This window comes from Haliotis rufescens, unplaced genomic scaffold (genome assembly GCF_023055435.1).
Source record: "Haliotis rufescens isolate VD_foot unplaced genomic scaffold, xgHalRufe1.0.p SCAF_2, whole genome shotgun sequence".
Lineage (NCBI taxonomy): Eukaryota > Metazoa > Mollusca > Gastropoda > Lepetellida > Haliotidae > Haliotis > Haliotis rufescens.
In genome coordinates, this window is record NW_025963890.1 from 20,396,438 (window position 1) to 20,420,805 (window position 24,368).

Genomic DNA, 24,368 nt, shown 5'->3' on the forward strand with positions numbered 1-24,368 from the left:
GACTGTAGTCCTGCTACCTTGCAGATACACCTGGCTGAGTTCTGGTCGCAGATATCCACCGTTGTTCCCCTGATGTCACAGTCACACTGCCGGCAGTAGGGGAAGATGCTGTGACCAGGGTCACATGTGTCACACTTTCGACCACTCACATTCGGAAGACATCTGGAAACAAGTCGAACCGTCAAAACTGTACAGCATCACATGCACTAGCAAACACTTTAACAAATCATACACAGGAAGTGAAAAATAAGTACTGAGTGAAAATATGAGCGAGTCAGGTTAAATGTTTGCTCAAAACAGTTTTTCAGGCACAGTAGAGTGAAGGTGGAAATAAAGAAAGCCTGTGAAGCTGGTCTTAGTTTCGTATTACTTTGGAGAAACCAATGAGCATGAGTATGATGCTGACACATCAGTGCAAACTGGGGTTCAACCACACTATCCACACTGACCTGCACTTTCCTGTCGTCTGGTCACAGTTGAGGTCTTGACCCTGGACTCCTTGTATGTTGCACTTACACTCCTAGTGATGGAGATAGCATGTATGAAACTCAACATGCACAAAGGTATTTGGCCACATTGACAGGGGTAGACTACATGAGATTAATGGGGAAAAACAGTTCTCTTCAAGAAAATAGTCATTTTGATGTTCACAGACAAGACTGGTGGCTTTGTCTTAAGAGAATAAAATTCTACAATGTTCAGTTGGAAATATTTTTCACATTAAAAGAAAAGAAACAAGTATTCAAATGAGCAGACGATCATACCTGGCATCCAATGAGAGCATCAAACCCATAGGTCTCCGGCTCACATCGGTCACACCTGTCCCCCTCCACATTGGCCGGGCAGATACACTCTCCATTCAGGGGGTGGCACAGGCCATACAGACAGCTACAGGCTGTAAGGACAAATACACTCACATACCAAATGTAAAGACAGATGATACTTGGCATTTCTTGTCAAACAAGTATTTGTTACAGTGTGACAATGTCCCCCTGTCGCTACAAAACGATACTGTAAATACTTTCCTTAAATTTAAGTAGAGTACCTACTGTGTTTTGAAATTTGATGTAGTCCCACTGTAGAGTAGATACCTCTTTATTTTAAATTTGAATCAAGCGCTTTCAAAACACAGTAGGTTTATCTCCATTCTACCATGACGGCAACAACACTTTGAAAAAGGTGCTCTCTTGCAACGCGTAACAACACAGGTGCACAGGTCAGTAATCTTAGAACATTCCCAAAAGTGGTCACAGGTAGTTTGTATATGAGACAATTATTACTAAAGTTCAAGATTAAAAACACCATAGTCGTGAGTAGTTCATAATAAGTGTTCAAAACACATAGGTTTTCAAAATAAGTTGACAAATAACACTCCAAACTTAGTCCAAAGAGAGATGTTTTAATTTCTACCAAACTGTTGTACACTGTTGTACACTGTGGACTGACTGTCATTTCTCGGAATTTTGGGAGGGAGGTCATTTCTTGGAAATCGAACATGCCATCATTTCTTTTGTAGGGGTGACGGGTTATAGAAAAAGGTTTTAAAATGCTAAACAAATATATTTCTACAACAAACTTTATGAATTAACATTCTATTATACATTTAGCATGTGGCAGTGTTATTAGTTAGTTAGCAATTACCCCCAGTAAACAATAATAAAATCAAAATAAATGCCTCTCCACCCAGAACTTGGATGTGGCAGAACTTGACCTACATCACAGTTACTCACACCTCCCAGCTGTCAATGGCTGACAATCTTGTGTTTACATTCTCGAATGAAGCAAGATGACAACCCCGATCTATGTTGTGGTTCAACATTAACATGTAGATAATCTGGGATTGATCAAGCCTGCTGGTACATCCATATGTTTACCAGTGTGACAGAGTATGACTGAACAGCCGCTTTTTAGGCTGCAGATGAGCCAGATATTTTGAAACGAGGAATCTGCACGCCGTGACCTGTCAATTTCAAGATTTCACGGATCCAAAGCCGGATAGTGACAGAACTTAGACATTTGTGGCCCAGAAATAGTGGATCGTGTATGATTTTCTTAATTGTGCGTGTTCTGAAATGAATTTTCATCAAGTTTGATAAGCTGTCACTTCAGTTGGGACATTGTTTTTGTGGACTTTCGAAAGTGTGTTTTCTGATGGACTTTCAAATCCCCTCCTGCCAAATTCTAACGGTGGTGGCTGACGGAGATGGCAACGAATATCGATCACAAAAATGCTTTGTAAACAACATGTTATCATAAAAGTTTTTTCAAACAATTTTTATAGTGTTCTATTTTACTTTCATTGTCGGTTGTTTCAATGAGGAAATAGCTTAAATTGTTCCGATTCTGGTCACCATAGAACATTTCTCTAACAGTTTCATAAACATTTCATTTGTATGCAAGAAGGGTTGTGGCCTAGAACGCCCCAAACATCGGATATCAAACTACCGTATTTCCTCTATTTGACTCTACACTGTCTATTAATGTCGCGAGAGCCCTTGAATCGGTGTGTATTAGAGACCTGGCTGGTATTAGTGACCCAGTGTGTATTAGACGAAATAAAGATTCGTTTTATGGTTTATATCGGGGTGAATCTATATTGCCTCAATATGTAGGCTTTCTATGTATTCGTGTGCACGTTTTTTTGTGAAAAGGCTTAAAATATTTGAAAGGGGTTTCCGTAGCAAAAAGGAAACCTCTTTTTAACCAATCAGAATCAAGCATTCATCAATGTCATGGTAGAATTCTCTATGATATCCCCATAATTAGTAGTGACACCTGTAGCCATATGTGTCTGTATCAGTTCATATAATCAGGTGACAGTGTGGTCACGTACCCATCCATGAACTATTCACACTCAACAAACATGGAGGCAATCTAATTCACCTTCATCTGGAAACCTTAATGATCTATTCTGCTCTAGAATCCTGATTGAAAAACATTCATAAAGGGGTCTGATGTTCTTTTTAAAACATGTACTATGAAAACTTACGTTTGCATCTTGGAAAACCGAAGTATCCAGGTTTGCAGGCTGTGCAGTTGCGACCAATCACGTTCTCCCTGCACTGACACTGTCCACCAAACTGATCACAGTTGAAGTTGAGAGACCCATCAATGTTGCAGTCACACTGAAGGGCGCCATTGTTAAACTCTGAAGTCAGAGTGAAGACACTCTCACGACAGAACTTACTGTTACTCCTGAAACAGTAAAAACGTGCACAATACAGGTAAATACATATATATTCTGATATATAGGGAATATACTTCATTTGTTTGTGTATTCTAAAACAAATGTGAAACAGATTGATGTGTACATACCTGAGTTCAAACCCATCATTAACACACTCAGTGAGGAAGTCGCCTGATTTATCAATGGGGTGAAGGTCAAGGTTACGCATGTTGTATTGATTGGCAGGAGCCATGAGAACATAGTCCTGAAAGAAAAAGAGTGGTAAGCTCAAATAGGTACATTGAAGGAAGGACAGCAAGAACACAGAAAATTAATTTGGAAACTTTAATCAATAAATAAACATCTGTTAACAAGAAAATAATTCACTTGTCCTCCAATTTAGCTAACTGCACAAGAACATTTCACTTGTTCTTACACTGTGTAAACTAGGGCTGGGACATGTCGAAATTTACTACCCAGGTAGCTGTTGTGGAAAAAAATATTATTTATTTTGAGTATTGGGCAGTACAGTTGATACATTTGCATAGGGTAGGTCTATTTAAAAATAGTTTCTTGTTTAACGCCGCACTCAGCAGTATTCCAGCCATATGATGGCGGTCTGTAAATAATCCAGTCTGGACCAGATCATCCAGTGATTGACACCAAAAGCATCGAACTACGCAATTGGAATATGATGTTATGCATCGACCAAATCGGCGAGCCTGACTACCCAATCCTGTTCGTCGCCTCTTACGGCAAGCATGGGTTGCTGAAGACCTATTCTAACCTGGGTCTTTATTGAAAAAGTAGATCGAAGGAAATGGAAGCAATTTCTGGCACAAATGTAAACATGTGGAAATAGTATCAAAACTGCCAACAACATTGGCAGATGCATATACTCAAATAATAGATCACATTCTTTTTACACTTGGCATTTGGTTAAAATATTGTAAATGAAAATTCTAAGGGCTCCATATGGCAAAAAAGTCATACTAGATAAGGTCTTTTTGTCACAACCACAGATGCACATACTCAAAATATTATCACGTAGTTGGAGAACATTTCAATACCGGGACTAATCAATAACGGAGATTCCTCGTCTCTTGTTTTACGTTTTTTGGTCAGTTTCTTTTTTGTATTTCTTTCTTTCAAAGAATAGTAATTGTGATCATGATGAGTTGAGTTACTTGTTTTTTTTCTATGTACTGTTTTTTATCCAGTGTCAGTAACTGTTGTGGAATGTGGTTTACTTGTAACAATGACTGGTTTGAGTTCATATGAAGATGATTGATTGGTTTGTCGTTTAACGCCGCACTCAGCAATATCCCAGCTATATGACAGCGTTCTGTAAATAATCGAGTCTGGACCAGACAATCCAGTGCCTAATATCATAAGCATCGATCCACGCAATTGGGATCGATGCCATGCATCAACCAAAGCCTGACCATCCGATCCCGTTTGTCGCCTCTTACGACAAGCATAGTCGCCTGATATACTGTTAAGATGTAACATAACAATTCCTTCATACTACTAAACAGAAGTAAAACCGCTTGTCCATTCGGATCAATCTGACCCAAACCACTCCGCTGATGAGAGTCAAATAATACATACGAATCAAAATCCGTAAAAATTGCAATGGAGACATCATTAAAAGTTACCAAAAGTGACGGGGATATCAATATTGCTTGTTGAAATGATTCTATGAAATTTGTTTTCCCTGCTTCAATATTTCGAGCACCTGTGACGGAACAAAAAAACTTATCTGTTATGTAGACAATATCCCTTGAGGCAGTGGCTGCTGGGAGCTGATTATGACCTAAATACCCCCTCATAGCCTTCGGTGCTAACTATGTGACTGTAGAGAGCTGTGCCTTCATCCAACAGATTATCGAGGTCAGTGGAACACGGTACAGACGCAAATAGATTTGAGCCATGGGACACAAAATATACGAGTGACCAGAGCTACGGCTGTACATTGAATTCCATAAAACGGTTGAAAAATACTACAGTCTTGATGCAAATTCGCCGACACACTACTCCGATTTTGCTTTGACTTTGCTACCAAACGTTTCACATGTGGCTATGTGCGGTGCACTGATTAAAAAAAATACGGGGGACTGGGTTAATTCAAAATACGGAATATAACTATTCCAAATATTTCCAGTGAACATGAGCATCCAAACAATCAAAAGTGTGGTATGTAGAATGTGGAATTCAGCCATATTACATTTAAATTGAGATGTCGTCGTTGTTCATGAATAAGCATATTCAGAACATAATTTTTATTATGCTGTTATTTACAATCTTCTTCTTTTGTATACACCGTGAAAATCAGAAAATTAGTCCTTTACGAATAAAGGACATCGGATTACACATGAATGGTTTAATAGTGTCAGCTAATGACCAGAAACGGTCAGATGCATCAATTAACTACATGAAGACGATTTTGAAGTATCTCTTATTGCTGGAAAAGAATAGCATCAACATTCCACGCACATGATTTGTATGTTTTGTTTCCGTAAATTCGTGGCTTGAAATTTCAAATAAACCAACATGTCGACATACATGCCACCAAATTAACGTTTCCCGTATACTTCCCCGCCTTAAGGGCGGGGAAGAATAAAACGATCATGCATACACTGACGTTGATAGAGGTTTTATCCTTACTCGAACATATAAAACGAATGCTTGCAGAGTCCGAAAGAAATGTGAACATTAGCTATACTTGTAGTGTAACTATGTAGTGTAGAATTTCATCGTTAATGTCATTATACAGTATATCACATGACTAACCACGGATTTGGGTAGTCATGTGGGTACACGGGTACCCGAGTTACCCGTACCAGCCTTAGTGTAAACTGTACAAAAACATTTCATTGTGAAAGCTGTACATATACATTTCATGGGTGATTCAGTTGTGAGGCTGCACAAGAACATTTCATTGGTACAAAAGAATATATCACTTGTCCATTCATTTGTAACCTGTAAACTATTTGAATGGCTCTTACCAGCCAGATGTCTCCACCTTGTGTATTGTTGAAGAGCATACGGACTACGGGAGACTTGATGGAGAGGTAGTTGCCACTGTCAGGGAACTGGATGGTGCCTCGGCAGCCAGATGTGCTGGGGCAGTACTGCGGTGTGAAGTACCCTGTACAGAGAGGCACACATATACAACAGAACAAACAACCATTCCTTTTAGCACATCTTCCACTATCAAACGTTTGCCATGAAGACATTGGCATTTTCACAATTGCTTTGGACAACCATTTTGACAAGTACTCATTGGACAGTTTGCAACTGACAGAACATTATACCAGACCAGTAACATATCAGATGGTCATGATGGCGACAGAGACAAATCACCTATGACCTCTGTCTGTCCCAAGCCCTAACTGTTAGGGGGACCTCTAGACTCACGTAGGACCTGTCTGTCGCCAGCCTTGATGCCGACGGGGACCTATAGACTCACCTATGACCTGTCTGTCGCCAGTCATGATGGTGATGGGAACCTCTAGACTCACCTATGACCTGAGGTGAAGTGAGGTGAAACTGGGTTTAACGTCGCGTCCAAGATTATTGCACTTATATAGCGACGTGCATGCACGTGTGTGTGTGTGTGTGTGTGTGTGTGTGTGTGTGTGTGGCTGCTTGTACTAGAATGGACTGATGCCGATTTATAGTGCTAGCCCACTGAGATACCATGCCGCAGTTTAACATGAATACCCCACTCAGACACAGTATACTGACTCCGAGCCGACCAGTCCTTGCTTTAACCCCTTAATGCCAAGCGCCAGACAGGGTAACAACAAGTACCATCTTTTAACATCTTTTGGTATGAAGCGGCCAGGGATCGCACCCCGGACCTTCCGCTCTCAGGGCGGATGCTCTACCACTAGACCACGGAGGTGGTAATGGTGACAGGGACCTCTGGACACACCTATGACCTGCATGTCAGTGGACCTGATGTTGACAATGACCTCTGGACTCACCTATGACCTGTCTGTCGCCGGCAGTGACTGTGACGGGGATGGTGAGGCCAACCTCTGAGGGCATGTAGAAGTGTACAACAAACACATGCTGGTTGGGATTGTCTATCTGACCCTCAATCTCAACAGTGGTCTGCAACATAAAGCAAAAACAATGAATGTTTGTCTTCTTAATTGAAAATGTAAGCATGAGAAATCAAAGGAAAACTGTTCGATGAAACTGTCTATGTGTGTAACTTACATTCATGTACAAGAGATAAGTTCTCACCATAATGAAGTGCAAAAGATTTATAGCGAACTGATATCTGATCACCGACAAGCCCATCTACCACTAGTTAGTGACATGTATAGCGAACTGACAAATCTCACTGAAGTGTTACTGACAATTGTATGCAATCAGAGGCGTATCAACACAATCGCGGCAAATCAACAAAATCACTGGTGAAGATTCAACCTTGTTAAACTTGCATTATGTTACTCTTACCTGTCCATGTAATTGGACTAATCTTGTCTGTAAAACAAACTTTTTAAGTGAATCACCGGTAGATGCGGGAGGAAGGTGTATGTGTATTGTGTTTTGTTTTAGCCAAGATGGCGGATGTTTCCAACAGAAAAAAGTATATAATGAATAACGTATATAACAAACTGATTTCTCCAGTCTCTTGTAGTTCATTATATCCATGTTCTACTGTACATAGACACATTAAGATACTCACACTTGTAGAGTTGAGCTTGACAAGTCCAACATTGGGATCCTGCATATTATATGGGAGTTCTGTGGCAAGTCTATCTTGGTTAGGAGACTGTTCAAAATCTACACGGAATGATCCGACAGGTGATGAATATGTTGAGGGGATACACCTGGAAGGAGGAGTATGTTTGTACAGGTTGTATTTGTAGAGGTCCACAGACCTAACTAAGCCAGCAACACCAGATGACCACTACACTTACTTACACTATCAAACTGACATTACCATTTGGTAACCAAAACAATTACATCCCAGCCCATGTGTGCAAGAGAAATCAGTCCTCAAAACGTCTCCTACAGCTACAACAAAATGTCTTTATTCAAGACAACTTCAAACAGTGCAGGTAGCGAGTCAATGTTTAACACTGCAGTCAACAATATTCCAGCTATATCACATTTGGACCAGGCTAACCAGTGATTGAAAGCACAAGCATCAAACCACAGCACCAGTGTGATGTCACACAATCAGTCGGGCCATAAAGTCTCATCATTCAATGCCAATTTTACTTGGCTACTATGAGGTACTGGGGATTCCTCCAGGGCCCACTTGCACAAAGCAATCTTAGCACTAAGATGATCTTAACTCCCATACTTTAAAATAGGCTTACAATAGCCTTAGTGCTAAGACCGTTTGGTGCAAGTGTTCCCTGATGTAGAATCCACACACACAGTGATTTGGATGATTTTTAGTTGAATTCTTCTACGATTGAAGTCTGAAGGAATACAGTCGACACAAAGGCTTTATGATATACAAAACTGCAGATGATACATGGCAAAGCATACATACACTCCATTGACTTTGATGCAGATGATACAAGGCAAAGTATACATACACTCCATTGACTTTGATGCAGATGATACAAGGCAAAGCATACATACACTCCATTGACTTTGATGCAGATGATACAAGGCAAAGTATACATACACTCCATTGACTTTGATGCAGATGATACATGGCAAAGCATACATACACTCCATTGACTTTGATGCAGATGATACAAGGCAAAGCATACATACACTCCATTGACTTTGATGCAGATGATACAGGGCAAAGCATACATACACTCCATTGACTTTGATGCAGATGATACATGGCAAAGCATACATACACTCCATTGACTTTGATGCAGATGATACATGGCAAAGCATACATACACTCCATTGACTTTGATGCAGATGATCCTGGGTCTGATGTAGTTGGTTGACCACTGACCATAGGGAATAGCAACAACTGACTCCTGAAATACATAAAACATATATCATAAAGTTTCCTTCTTATATTCCCTGTCTTCTTCTTTACATCAGCTAATGCACCTTAATCCAACTTAATAGTGGTCCTGCAACAATCCCTTCTTCTAACAGAACATCATGAAGCTGCAGTAAATGAAGATCATCAAACTTAGAAAACACTCAAGTTGACAGACATTACATACGAGAAGATGGAACACAACTAGGAGTGGGAGGAGTCCACATTTACTACCCGGGTTCCCGACCCTACCGCTTAGCCGTTCCCATGAATTGAGCTCAAAATATCCAATTGGGAGTTGTTTTAGCGGAGCCCTGGAAAAAACTATTCACATACACACATAAAATTATATGATCATGCATGCACTGAAGTTGTCTGAAGCTTTATCAAACCTCAAAAAAAGAAGAAGACAAAGACAGAAAGAAATACAAGTATTAGCGACTTGTTGTGTAACCATGGAGTTATATTGTTATTGTCGTTAAACAATATGTCACGTGACTATGGGTCTGGGTAGTCCTGTGGGAACCCGTGTCCTGCTCAGGCCCCACCCGACCCAAGAACCCGAGTTAACCGTCCCAACCCTAAACATAACGCTGTTAAGATTAGACAAGTCAAAGGTGTACACAGTAAACTGCTATTGCACTGAAAGTACTTACAATGGCTGCCTCAACATTGTCATCGCCCCGGATGGTGAGTGAAACGTAGCCTGTGCTGATATTGAAGACAGCTACCATGCCCAACTCATCGTTCAGCACCTGGCGACACAGGGAGCTGGAAGAAATACAGAGCCGCCATCATCATCAAGGTAACAACCATACTAGATGCTTGGATAGAAACTCAAAGATGTCAAAATGTACCATCAATGAGATGTTGAAGAATTCTTTGATACATTCTAATGTCTCATGCAAGATCATTTTCTGTGAATTTCAAATACTTGAAATGTCTGGTTCCTTGAGTGATGCATTTGAACATACAGTTAACTACGGTTATAACAATCGTTTTAACCCTAGTTCTATTAAAATGTAAATTGGGGGCTCTCAGTTGCACACAACCTCATTTGGGCTTCACAAGTCATTCCATGCCCTGTATACTGCATAGGAATGGCTTGTGGCCCCCAAAGTACCTTTCTTCCAAATTTACAGTCCAGGGCCGGCACGGTCTCAGGACTTGTTCATTACCCTCAGGGTAACTAGCATTCATTCACTCAGGTCGGCACGACCCTTTTCATTCATACCCGCAGGGTATGTCTTTGTATTTAACAACTGAGTAGCCCCTAATAATTGCCAATGTTATTCATAAATATTTTCATGAATCCTATTGTTTTGTTGATAATGCACAAAGCACATATTCAGTATATAATTATATACAGCAGATGGACGGGACCAAAACAACAGTTCATCATATACGTCAGTTATAAGGGTGTTCGTTATAAACAGAGTTTACTGTATTACATTTGACAAGATTGAAGGGTAAATAATAAGGACATTTAAATGTGCTTCTTGTCTCAATTGTACAGATGTCATTGACAGTCCAGATCCCTTGATGTAAAGAATCTTCGATTAATATTTTGCTTCAAGGCTGTCCTAATCCCTCAGCGCAAAATGCTGATCACCCCTCACCTGTACATGCATTCGTTGAGTCTGAGTTTGGCCTTGCTTCGGCCGGCCTCGGAGGCCACGTCCACGTCCAGGTTCTGCACCAGCCCCTGTGGGTTGTGGTAGTTGAAGACCAGCACATAGTCCCCTGGGTCCGGGATCACAAGGTCAAGGTAGAAGAAGGTCTGCCATGGCAACAGGTTATAGTTCAGTACAACATGGAGGTGACATCACAACAAATCTCCACTGCCACAACTGTGTGGATTGGTCAGAGTTTGGTGAACTTGTTTGTACTTCAACGACATGTATAGATAACGGGAAAGAACTGACCTTTTCCGGCTTCACACATGCACTGTTGCATTAAACCTGAGGATAGGGTTACCTCAAAACTATTAGAGAAGCTGACAGTGAAGAAAATGTCTGTTGAAAATCTAAAAGATTATATAGTGTGATGACAGCCAAAACAGGAATTTATGACCATGATATAATAGAGGTAAGGTATTAAAAAAGGAATTATGACTTTTGTAAAGATATGATCTCTCTTACAATGATGTAAACGGTGTACTATTGTGAAAACACTGAGGTCAGCCATCCTCATAAACTCAGTCAAGATTGTTCCACTGTCCCCTGATCACCCCTTTTGTAACTATATACATCAATATTTAGGATCACTTTTTCTACAACAAAGGGAGAGTAGGCATGGCCTTTGACATACCAATTTGTTAGTTAACATTTAGCCTGCTAATTTTCTAGCACAATTCTTAAGCCAGCATAAGGCACTATAAATAGGGTGGGTGATTTTAAACATTCAAGGCATCTTTAAGCATGGAACAAATGGAACAAATATTGTGTCGCCATCTTACAGCTTACCTGGTTGGCATTCAAGTGTGCCATGCCTGTGGTTCCAAGTTCATCCACTACATCACCATCAGGATACAGACTCACACTGACCCTCTGTTGGTCCTCGATGACATAGCCATCCTCACCTCGCACAGTGGGGTACCAGGATATGTCTGGGTACTGGTAGTGCAGGCAGCTGCAAGGGTAACAAACAGTGTTTGGGGTTATGCAAGCAATGCACTACAAGGTGTTTACAAAATAACATGCTGGCTGCAATAGCATAACCCAACATCTGAAGTCCATAAACAGACCAGATCAACCTGACAACATTATAGTTTTACTCTGCTGTCAGCAGCAATATTCCAGCTATATTACTGTACATAGTTGAGTTTGAGCCAGACAAAGCAGTGACTGAAAACATGCGTAACTATCAACATCATTGGGGCATGATGACATGCAAACAGTCGAGCCACAGAGCCTCACCACACAATGTGTTGTAGTTGCTTCTTACAACAAGCATGGGTCTAAGGACCAATTCTACATCAGAATGACCAAAGGCAGGGTCCTTCACCAAGGAATGACTAACTTCCAACAGTGAGTCAGAGAGTTGTGTTTAAAGCCACTCTCAAAAATATTCCAGTCATATCACATAAAGTCAGCTTCATGATGAAAGCTCTAAGCGATGCAGGTCTCAGACGTTTACCACTTAAGTGAAACACACAAGCACAGGTCTGGTGCTGACAAACCTTGAAACTTAATATGGGTGAAACAGGATTTGAACCAACTATCACAGGTTTGTGGAGTGGAATGCACAGAGAACTGCTCCATACTTTCGACAGAAAGGGTAAGGTACAACTTACGGGCCTTGGTCTCCAGGGACAGTACAAGGTTGAATAATCCTTTTCTGTAGAACACTGGCCTCATAGTAGCCTTGTGGTATCAGCACAAAGTAGTCCTGAAATAAACATGACATTCTTGCAACAGAATTCTATAGCCTTGTTGCTTTCAAGATTTCATGATAGTCAAAACTGACCAAAAATAACTTTCTTAAAGACATTATCCTCTCTTAAAATTGTAGACTGTAATGTCACAATAAAATTTAACTGCAACCTAATCAGTGCTGAAAATATTGCAACCGATAATATTCTTATATAACAACTGTTATGAAACAAGTTTTCAAAAGTAATCATAAAAAGGACACAATGAAATATCAGTAATTGATAAGTCTGGTATGTAACGATGCTCACCAAGAATACACTGTCTGGGACTTTTGTGGAGATCCTCCACCTCCCAGGGTTCAACACAAAGGTGGAGCCCGTTGCCGTGCTGCCAACCTTGCTGAAGGCGGGGTCACGGTTGGGCAGGAACACAATCTCACTGGACTGCTCAATGTCGGTGGAGATGTCTGGTGAGAGAGTTACCTCCCCCTTGACCGTGTTGTCATTGCGGTTTATGTAGCGGTAGATTATCTGGTACAGGCTGGGCTTGTTGATGTATATGTCCAGCACAACCTCTGGCTGTAAAGACGACAAGGCTAACAGTAATACTCATCTTCCATTGAAATGTCTGGCGTTTGAGTACATATTTTAACAAAATCATAAACTTCAAAGAATATAGACTACTTTTATAAGTTATCATCTGACCCAAACTGTCCAGTTCCTGTCAATGTATATCAAATCAATAGACTTGCCTGGATGTCAATAAGAATGGCATATCCCCTCCAGGAATAGCCCGGGAAGATCCTCTCATCGTAGCCGTAACGGATCTGAGCACCCTCTGGCGTTGTGCCTTCCTCAATCTCATACTTATACTGGTGCAGGTCGGGGTAGAAGTGGGACTCTATCGGCCTGAAAGTACATGACACAACTCCACAAATGTGTCTCCTTCTACCATACAACCCCAATACTATTATACAATGAATACATAAACTGCCCTGCAGAAATCATGCTACTAATTGCTACAACTGCACCCACAGGATAATGAGTCAAGATACCCATGAAAACATGGTACCTTCCTTTGCTGAAAATGTTAAGACAAAAACAGTGTCTGTGACAAAAACTTTCACATCTGATTCAATATATTTCACTCCTATAATATGGGTTATCATAATCAACTCCTGAAACAAATTTTAATAGACTCAGAATTTAGACTAGTGGATAAGGTTGCAGACGGGTTCAGTTGAAAATGTTATGCCAGATCTGTAATTTTGTGATGGAAAAACAACTGTCAATGATTACTGATTGAAAAATTGTTTAGGTACATACAAATCACATTTCTGTCCTGCAACTCTGGGTTTGCAAACACACTGTCCATTGTTCTTGTTGCAGGATGTTGTGATGGAGCCTCCAACATCACAGTTGCAGTCTGAAGGAAGAGGTCAAAGGATGATGTCTGATTTGATATAATTACTATAACAAGTCCTGAGGTTGAGAACTATACTTAGGATATCCACTGTCCCATATTGTAAGTACAAACACAACTCTGGGTAGCTGATGTTTTCACTTTCTTTTGGGGTACCTCCTGGGGTTTTTTCACGGCTATCTACGACATATTACAAATACACACAAGAGTCATCAGAAGAGAACAAATCCTCCCGGACCCTACAAATTCAAAAGAACAAATCATCTGGCTGTTACTTTTAGTCCAACTTGATGAGAGAATTTCTATCTAATCTGTCTGTCTGTGTACAAGAGTAGTTATTGAGCTATCAAAACAACACCATGGAATTGGGATTCAGATCTTTGTATTTCCATGTCAGGTACACACCACTATGAACAGAGAGTCAAAGTCAAACTTGTTCCCATGGAATTTCTTTATTTTTTTTTAATTCCTACATAGCAAAATGCACCACTTCAGGATCTGTTTCATATATCTGCCAATTTGTTTTTTAACTTTTTTAATTTGTTTTTCGATTAATGCTCCAGAAACGAAATGATTACAGACAACAGACAATGGACAGACAGACGAGACATCAACTATATTCCCCTGCATTATACGAAGGGGGGAATAATAATCTGCAAACTTCACAATAACAACAAATCAGAACATTAATCAGTTTGTAAATTACCTACACTATTATTTGGAGGGACGATCAATGTTTTCCGTGTATTAGTAAAATGATGCGAACTTACCTTGGCAACCAAACGGATTTCCCTCCATGAGACCAAAGTAGCCATCAAGACACTGGTCACAGTTCTGTCCCCCAGTGTCTGGCTTGCACATACACTGTCCCGTGTTGGTGTCGCACACATTGATGGCACCCAGCGTGCCGGGCCGGAAACACTTGCACTCTGCAATACATCATGCCAACAATGTTTGCATATATATTTTAAATATATTTGAGTCATAATCTGTTTAAGATTGTCACAGTTACATAAAGTCCAAAAGGGCTGCAGTGACAAAACAGACAGAAAAGTATTCTCCCTCCTTACATACAAGGCAGTCTCTCTTAAATGAAAACAAATCCTTGATATTTTCACAATTCATTGTCCAAAAAATATTACTTCAGAGATAACATGTACTACTAACTTTCAAAGAGGCTGCATTCTTTTCTCCTGACAACAGATAGATGTTTGCTCTCCTGCAGTATTTGTTTCAAAACATTCCTTGCATTGTGAGCAGCATAATACAACATTTCATACCAGTCAAAATACACCCCATCTCACTTCATACTTTCCCAACTGCTGCATAAGATAAGGAAGTTTCAATCCAAGATTTTCAACCAACTGTACCTTCACATCCACTTGGGTTGTTCCTGTTGAGGTTCCAGTAGCCAGGGTTACAGGTGTCACAGATGCGCCCCATCACCTCGTCCTTGCACTCGCACAGCTGCCCTTTGGTGACCGTTCCACAGCCCCCAAGGGGGTAGCCAGGGATCTCCTTTGCTCCAGCAGGGTTGCAGTTGCACTCTACTCACACATCATACACTCACATTTATAACTGAACCTATTAACGGCATCCACAAAAGACCACAAGAACTCATGTTCATATGTTTAACACCAATACAAATAGCGTCATGATTTTATTACAGCCATATTACGAGAAATTTAGAAAGCTAATAAAATAGCAAGACTGGTGTAATTTCTTCACCTAAACTCCTACTGTTCATATTCATAACAGAAGAGTCAGCTCGGAAGATTGTGTTGTGATCAGTTTTCATTAATGAGATTCATAAGGTTCTAAAAATTAAAGTTCAACAGAATAAGAATAATAACAAAAAAGTACTGGATATTAGATTCCATATTCACTTGTATAAGAAAAAAACAAGTGAAGTGAAGCTAAATGGTTGTGTAATATACAGCGATATTTGTAATGGTCAGCTATTTCATGCCTGAAAACCCTGAAGCAATTACGCATAAAGCCATGAAGTGGTCCATCAACATGTTACGTAGCTCACCTTCACAGTACGGGTAGTTGTAGAGGCCCTCCTGACACTTGTCACACATGAGCCCCTGGAAGTTGCGTCTGCACGAACACTGGCCTGTTGTCTGGTCACACGTCCGTGCCAGGGACCCATATAGGTCACAGTTGCAGGCTAGGGGAGGAGAAGAGGGAAGAATGCATCTCATAATTTGTCAGGATACTGTCTTCTGGAGGATGTCTTGAGACTTTCTATGATATATGTGTGAGGCGCAACCCTGCACAGCAAATTGTGGCACTTTAGATGAATGGGTCAACTGTGCCTCTGCCTTATCTTGATGAGAATACATTCATTCGTGAGCTTGCTCACATTAAATGTAGCAAGGTCTCTATTGCTATCAATTATTTCTTTGTTTGATCACAGCTTAGCAAATCTTCTGGTCTTTATTCTAAACAGGAAAGTTAAGTCACAGTGCCCCTGTCTATGCCTCCAAAGAATGTAGTAGTCATGTACTCACGGACACAGTCAGGGTATCGGTAGAAGCCTGGTGCACAGCGGTCACACTTGTAGCCTCCAAAGTTGGATCTACAGCGACATTGGCCACTGTCTGCACAGATTGGGCTGATGGATCCTATGTCAGCACAGGCACACTCTGGAAGAAAGGGGACATGGAGTTGCTTCTCTTATATCATGACCATTTTCCTCATATACCAAGCCCTACAAGCAATTTATGACATTCTGAAAGGTCATCTACAAACGTTGCAGATTTGGGTTCAATAGGATGAATAACTGAAAAACACATTTAATCTAAGGGTGACAAAAAGGTAATCAATTTAGGGCTATTCTTTCGTAAAGTAAGTAAAACTTATGAATTTGGTATCATCATGTCTATTTGTTGTGTTTCATGTATCGTAATGAAGGCCACATATCGCAGTTTTGATGTAATGTTTCACCTTTAAAATTTAGTTTAAATAAACTGTTGTCTTTCTGAATAGGACTCACCTCTACAGTCGGGGTAGCTGAAGTAACCGGGGGTACACCTGTCACACTGTAGGCCGGAGAAGTTTGGTTTACAGAAGCAGTCTCCAAGCTGCTTGTCACAGATCTCACCTTTCGTTCCCTGGGGGTCGCAGTTACAATCTGGAGGAGCAACACATACCCTATCAACCATATATACAAGCACCTGCGCCCAGCAAGTCTCATACACCTCACTTCACTGGTAATACATTTGCAACACCAGAGTCACTGACTGAACCTTACGCAGGATAATAAATTTCCATGTACCAGTACACAAAGGTGATAGATATCCTTCACAAAGACAAGGTATTCATTTTCAACCTATTATACCTATCACACCTTAAGGCAATATATTCATAAGTTCAAATTTGTACTCCTTTTTCTGCCATTAACTTCACATTGACAATTGGATCTGAACATGTCTGGGTTATAAGTAAACATCCATACTTTGAAAGAAAAGCTATCCAGGTATTGACAACTTACAGTCACAGTTGGGGAAGCTGAAGTAGCCATCTGCACACATGCTGCAGTCCCTGCTGCCGTAGTTCTGGGTACACTGACACTGCCCGTTGCTGATGTCACACGTGGTGGTGGGGGAGCCGATGCTGTTACACACACAGGCTGCAAAACACAACCTGCATTAACTGAGATGTGCTGTCTCTGTCTGGGGTCACTGATACTGTTGGACCAGGAGGTTGACCCAACAGCTTATCCGATGGATTGGATGTTTTGTCAAACTCTGTGTGACGAACAAGGTTGTTACTATAAACTGACAACAGGCTGTTCCAAGTGGAACATTTGCAGACATCAGCATTTTTTTTGTAATACTAATCTTTCGGGTCCCTGTGAACCAAATCAAATATCGTTGCATAACCAATTTCAGAACTGTTAAGACAACATTGCTGATCAAAACTTTATGAATAACAACTTCTGCAGTTTATGACATTTTGATGTAGATTCTTACACTGTTATCAAGCTTGATATTGTAAAATATCGATTGACTCAAGTGATGTCACCTGTTCTCTAACACCTGATTGGTTGCTATTTCAGTTTCCATGAAAGAACAGCCATGTATGATGCACAGTTCTCACAAAGCTCTTGCAAGTTGGCATAAAAACTCCAAAAGTAATTTAAAGTTTGAATGAAACCTATACGCCAAATATTTAATGTTTGTCAACATTAACATTTTAGAGTGTTCAAACTATTATTTCACTTTTACTTTTCAAAATGACACAGGCTTCAACATTCTGAATAACCATGTTCTGATATGTGTACCCCATCAGGGGACAATGACACGTAATCAACCAAGTCACCGAGCCTGACCGCCCATCCACTTGGTTGCCTCTTACAACCAGCATAGGTTGTTGGGATCTATTCTAACTCACCCTCAGATGTACTGATAATAACAGTGACAGCACTTACGCTGGCATGTGGGGAAGTTATAGTACCCCAGTGCGCACATGTCACACTTCTGTCCGTCAAAGTTGGGTTTGCAGGGGCAGCTTCCACTCTGTACAGTACAGATAGAGCCCTCTGTACCATTGAAGTCACAGTCACACGGGATGCAAGAAGGGTAACCATAGTAGCCCACACTGCATCTGAATTAAAAGAAATTTCAACATTGTAAAGCATCATCTTCATAAGCAATTCCAGTGAGAGCTTGTTTTAAAGTAATGGGGCCAACTATGAGAAAGAGTACAGTTTCATGCCGCTTTTACAATATCACAGCTGAGGACACACAAAAATGGGCTTTAAATGTCGTGCCTATGTGGGGAATTGAACCTGGGCCTTCAGCGTGACGAGTGACCACTTCAACTACACGATTACGCATAAGCCCCCCGCTGTGAGAACGAAGAACATGAAGAATATGATCTTCAACATGAGCACTATCACCATATCATCTCAATAGTCTGTGCTTTCTGCAAGATCAAGACAGGTATAACCTTGATAAATGTATTTTCTTAACACTGTCAGGTTCAAGCAGATAACAAACAAGGAATGAGTGATCATTGTTCATGATGCAGTCTGCACATTCTGGCAATAGCATGACATGTTGATTTATTTGTTCTGGACCAGACAAACCAGTGGTTCATCTTATGAACAATATCCCACACCTTCAGGGTACATTGACATACCCTTTGGTGAGACAACACAGACCCTCCAAACAAATGTTTTATGCAGCTACACTATTTCAATGATGTCACACTGAGTCAGCTGGATGCAGGAGGAAAGCTTGAGGCAATGAAGGTCTCAGACCTTTACAGCCAAGTTGAAACCCACGGGTATGGCACTAACAAACACAAGAAATATAATCAGGCCAAATCTGGGAATCGAACCAACAATCATAGGTTTCTAGCACCTGCTAATTGCGGTGACTCTGACAACTTGGACAACCCATTCACCCTCTAAGCAATGAATAGGGTTCAACCCCTCCTACCTGTCACAGAGCTCGCCTGTGTACTCAGTCCGGCACAAACACCTGCCAGATCCCTCCTCACACTCTCCTGTAGATACACGTAGGTCACACTGACAAGCTGTAAAGAAATACTATATTGTTACTGCATCCATTCATTATACACAATTAACATAAGAGCCACCAACAAAAAATAATCCTATGGTTAAAACTCATCTTAGGACTTATATAAACATACATTGAAATCATAAACAAAAGTTAGTGTACTGTCACAACAGTGTAAGCATTGTCAGTGAAGAGGTTTACCTCAGGAAACCTCACAGTCATGTTTTGCTTGTGCAGAAATCTGCTGTTGATAATCTGATTATATGAAAGCTTAATTGTCCAGAATAACACAATTCTAAAAGTGGTGAGCATCAGCAAGGTTCTCGTTACAGCTGCAGGTGCGTGTATGGCTACTCAGCAAGGTTGCAGCTACAGGTGCAGGTGTGTGTATGGCTACTCATCAAGGTTCTCGTTACAGCCACAGGTGTGTGTACGGCTACTCAGCAAGGTTCTAGCTACAGCTGCAGGTATGAGTACGGCTACTCAGCAAGGTTCTACTTACAGCTACAGGTGTGAGTACAGCTACTCAGCAAGGTTCTAGCTACAGCTGCAGGTGTGTGTATGGCTACTGTGTGTACAGCTACTCAGCAAGGTTCTAGCTACAGCTGCAGGTGTGTGTACGGCTACTCATCAAGGTTCTCGTTACAGCTTCAGGTGTGTGTACGGCTACACAGCAAGGTTGCAGCTACAGGTGCAGGTGTGTGTACGGCTACACAGCAAGGTTCTAGCTACAGCTGCAGGTGTGTGTACGGCTACTCATCAAGGTTCTCGTTACAGCTTCAGGTGTGTGTACGGCTACACAGCAAGGTTGCAGCTACAGGTGCAGGTGTGTGTACGGCTACACAGCAAGGTTCTAGCTACAGCTGCAGGTGTGTGTACGGCTACTCATCAAGGTTCTCGTTACAGCTACAGGTGTGTGTACGGCTACACAGCAAGGTTGCAGCTACAGGTGCAGGTGTTTGTACGGCTACACAGCAAGGTTCTAGTTACAGGTGTGTGTACGGCTACTCAGCAAGGTTCCAGCTACAGGTGCAGGTGTGTTTACAGCTACACAGCAAGGTTCTAGCTACAGGTGTGTGTACGGCTACTCAGCAAGGTTCTAGCTACAGGTGTGTGCACGGCTACTCAGCAAGGTTCTAGTTACAGATGTGTGTACGGCTACACAGCAAGATTCTAGTTACAGGTGTGTGTACGGCTACACAGCAAGGTTCCAGCTACAGGTGCAGGTGTGTTTACAGCTACACAGCAAGATTCTAGTTACAGGTGTGTGTACGGCTACACAGCAAGGTTGCAGCTACAGGTGCAGGTGTGTGTACGGCTACACAGCAAGGTTCTAGTTACAGGTGTGTGTGGCTACACAGCAAGGTTCTAGTTACAGGTGTGTGTGGCTACACAGCAAGGTTCTAGTTACAGGTGTGTGTACGGCTACACAGCAAGGTTCTAGTTACAGGTGTGTGTGGCTACACAGCAAGGTTCCAGCTACAGGTGCAGATGTGTTTACAGCTACACAGCAAGATTCTAGTTACAGGTGTGTGTACGGCTACACAGCAAGGTTGCAGCTACAGGTGCAGGTGTGTGTACGGCTACACAGCAAGGTTCTAGTTACAGATGTGTGTACGGCTACACAGCAAGATTCTAGTTACAGGTGTGTGTACGGCTACACAGCAAGGTTCTAGTTACAGGTGTGTGTACGGCTACACAGCAAGGTTCTAGTTACAGGTGTGTGTACGGCTACACAGCAAGGTTCCAGCTACAGGTCCAGGTGTTACTCACCACGACAAGCATTTGTTTCATTGCGGGGCACTCCGTAGGGGCGGAAGAAGCCAGGAGTGCACTGCTCACAGTTGTTGCCCATCGTGTTGTCCTGCAGAGTTAAACATCAAGTCATGTTTATGAAATCTTATGTACAGGGGAAAAGGCAAATTATTATGCCTGTAGGTTTATATAAATCCATGATAATCTTGAAAGCACTAAATAGATATGCAAGCATGCAACGGTCAGCACCATTTGTATGAACAGAGCAATGGTCAGCACTAGGGCTGGGGCGAGTCCAAATTTACCACCGACACCCTATTACCCGACCCTGCCTGGTTACCCGCTTTTGGTATTGCATTTAATCGTGCTATGGAAGAGAAAAGTCTCGTGAAAAATGGATGAACATCAAAATGTGTCCTTCATACACTTATGAACTTCAGTTTCACGGTCATGTGATCGACATCTCGTCCGATGGAAAGCCGTATATCTCGTAAACTTCACATTAAAAAATTATACATGCATGAACACAGGAATGGTTTTCACAAATCATCATGATCAAAGTGTTTGTTACTTTGAATTTTCTTCAACCACCCACCCTGCAGTTCTGGCAGACGCCGCCGCCCTCATAGCTGCCCTTGATATCAATACTCTGCCGCAGTCGGTCCACCTCCTCATCGTACACACACTCGTCACTGTGGCCGTAACACTGGCATGCTGCAAGGACAACAAGAAGCAGGTGAACAAAAAGCAATGCTTTCACCTGCATATCATGTATCATTCAGACTGATTTCTTGCGCAACTTGCAGGAGATTTATGACTGTCAAGGACAGAAACCTAGACATTCCACAGGACAGTCTGGTAATCTACCCTCTCGGCCACACCACATAACATAAAGATGACAAAAGTAAAGATACTTACAACACTTTTACCAGTATAACATATAAAAGTGATTTCCCAACCTCATCTGACATGATGACACATTGATTGGTCTAGAATATATACAGCTTTCACTGAACAACAACAATAATAAATTAAACTTTACCTCAGTCCTATTTTAACATGCTTGTCTACTAGCCTAGACTCGTATTTTGATGTTATTTTCACATTATTTTCTTATATTCCCAGCATATGGACTAAATCATTAAATGAAACTGACCTTACCACAGTTACTAGGCCAGAAGAAATTTTACTAGAACCACATTTCAGACTAGTGGCTAAAATTACAGACTGAAGCAGTACTTGTAAAGCACACCTGCCCTACAGGGAAACTTGTAACTGATAATGTTATATGTGTTTCACCGTATTCGTCGAGTTTGATAACATGGTGAATGAGGCTCATCACATTGATTACAAGTTTTCACCATGTTACAATCTCGTGTGTAATTCAGGAGGACACATTACAGGTTGAGCCAATTTACCATTTCACCTCAATATATTGCATTAATTTTATTGTTAAACTTACGTTCACAGTCAAAGTGCAGATCTGCTAAAGCACGCTGCCACTTTTTCTGCACAAAGCCTGGACAGCAATACTCGCACTGATCTCCACATGTGTTGTGCACACAGTTGCAGAGGAGCTTGTTGGCATCGTTTTGGTCCGGGCGATCACACGTGTTGGCATGACCATTGCATACACATCGGCCTCCGATGGAGATGTCCTTGATACTATAGTAGTACTGGAAAGAGTTGGATCTTGGTTTAATCATGTATAACATGCTCCAGATTAGGACAGAAAAGAAACTTGTTGACTACTGGACTGACTTGCAGCTGGAGTGGAGATTAAAACATGCAAGGTTAATAACAATAATAGACAACATCTGCGATAATGGAAAAGGAAACTGTTGTGTCAAGACACTGGTTTTGATTTGATAACAAGGAACTGGCACTCAGTGAGAAAACTCACTCATCTATCAACATGATCAAGTGAGAAAACCATGAGTGATAATGAAACACATTTGATATTTATTTGCTATGTGGTACTTTCTGTCCGTAAGGGAGAACAGCAAGGCATAAAATTAAGAGCATCTTTTTCCAATTTTATCTACAATGGCCAAAGCTAAAGTGATAACTCATCATATAAACTTAATACTTCATCATTTGTAGTTACGTACAATTTAAGCTTTCAACATGTTAGATATATCAAATAAATTAATGGTAATTACAATGAAAATACTACATGTTCAAAGAGCTAATTTCCAAGTTCAAATGGTAAATAGAATCTGAAATGTAACATGGTAATTTTAACATATTAGTTTAAGATATTGTGACTTAAAAAATGTATCCAAGCACTCCAATGAATAGATGACATATTGCTGCAACAAGCTCCAGCCTACCCTCCTTGTGACTGTAGGATCCCGTCTGGCTACAGCCATCAGATGGCCAAGAAGGGTTTTGGTGCGGATCAGCCTCATTCGGATGTTAGTAGCCTTCGTCCACTCCTGGAGGTCATACGCATAAGAGAAGTTCTGGGCATTGGGTCTCCCATTAACAAGCGAAACCACAATCTGTAAAACAGAACCATGCAGTTACCAGAAAACTTGTACAGTCATAAAATCAAATAAATAAAAGAGAAATTCTTTCAAATTGGTCATCAACCCTGGGTATCTGTTGCAGTAATCATCTAGAAATACATTTCATGGCACCAATGGGCCATGTCAATGAACTCTGACCACCTTGAAACGGGCTGATTGGCTTGGTTACAGAATTACTTCTTTGTATTCTCAGTAAATGCATGACATATCATTATGGTGAATGTAATAAAAATATTACACTGCATTACATGTGTGTACACCCAGTCGTGACTACTTATGAATACAACCTGGTGTCAGTCCTGCAGTGTCTGTATATAGTGCATTATAAGTAGCCATGGCTAAACAGTGTGGTGACATTACCTCTCCATTCTCAAGAGGAACGACCTTGGAGAATTCAGTTGTGCAGAGAATTTGATTGTCACGTCCAATGCTGGTGTTGGCAGGGGTGTGGAAGAACTTGAGACAGTCACTTGGGGAGTCAGCAAAATACTGCCACGGTTGGTATGTGGTGCCAAAATCTGTGGATCTCTCCAGAACCCAGACTCCCGGCCTGGGGGAGTTGGCCATCTTGATGAACACATAGGCGACATGGAACTCCTGAAA

The 24,368-nt window shown here is 41.2% G+C and overlaps 1 protein-coding gene across 1 annotated transcript in view; it reads right to left on the minus strand.

Moving 5' to 3' along the window:
- LOC124138839 (laminin subunit alpha-like) overlaps positions 1-24,368 on the minus strand; it is a 97,834-nt gene that overhangs the window by 56,002 nt on the left and 17,464 nt on the right. Inside the window, exons 2-30 of the mRNA XM_046505723.2 lie at positions 24,126-24,362; positions 23,568-23,738; positions 22,697-22,910; positions 21,830-21,948; positions 21,253-21,343; positions 19,399-19,495; positions 18,384-18,559; positions 17,445-17,582; positions 16,947-17,084; positions 16,462-16,596; positions 15,981-16,118; positions 15,316-15,492; positions 14,716-14,874; positions 13,849-13,948; positions 13,275-13,431; positions 12,832-13,101; positions 12,445-12,539; positions 11,615-11,780; positions 10,769-10,929; positions 9,806-9,920; positions 9,059-9,141; positions 7,872-8,016; positions 7,159-7,288; positions 6,175-6,317; positions 3,316-3,431; positions 2,990-3,195; positions 765-895; positions 450-520; positions 18-162 (exon numbers count right to left, since the gene is read on the minus strand). Coding sequence (XP_046361679.2) covers positions 18-162; positions 450-520; positions 765-895; positions 2,990-3,195; positions 3,316-3,431; positions 6,175-6,317; positions 7,159-7,288; positions 7,872-8,016; positions 9,059-9,141; positions 9,806-9,920; positions 10,769-10,929; positions 11,615-11,780; positions 12,445-12,539; positions 12,832-13,101; positions 13,275-13,431; positions 13,849-13,948; positions 14,716-14,874; positions 15,316-15,492; positions 15,981-16,118; positions 16,462-16,596; positions 16,947-17,084; positions 17,445-17,582; positions 18,384-18,559; positions 19,399-19,495; positions 21,253-21,343; positions 21,830-21,948; positions 22,697-22,910; positions 23,568-23,738; positions 24,126-24,362 — 4,224 coding nt within the window. The remainder of the gene's footprint in view (positions 1-17; positions 163-449; positions 521-764; positions 896-2,989; positions 3,196-3,315; positions 3,432-6,174; positions 6,318-7,158; positions 7,289-7,871; positions 8,017-9,058; positions 9,142-9,805; positions 9,921-10,768; positions 10,930-11,614; positions 11,781-12,444; positions 12,540-12,831; positions 13,102-13,274; positions 13,432-13,848; positions 13,949-14,715; positions 14,875-15,315; positions 15,493-15,980; positions 16,119-16,461; positions 16,597-16,946; positions 17,085-17,444; positions 17,583-18,383; positions 18,560-19,398; positions 19,496-21,252; positions 21,344-21,829; positions 21,949-22,696; positions 22,911-23,567; positions 23,739-24,125; positions 24,363-24,368) is intronic.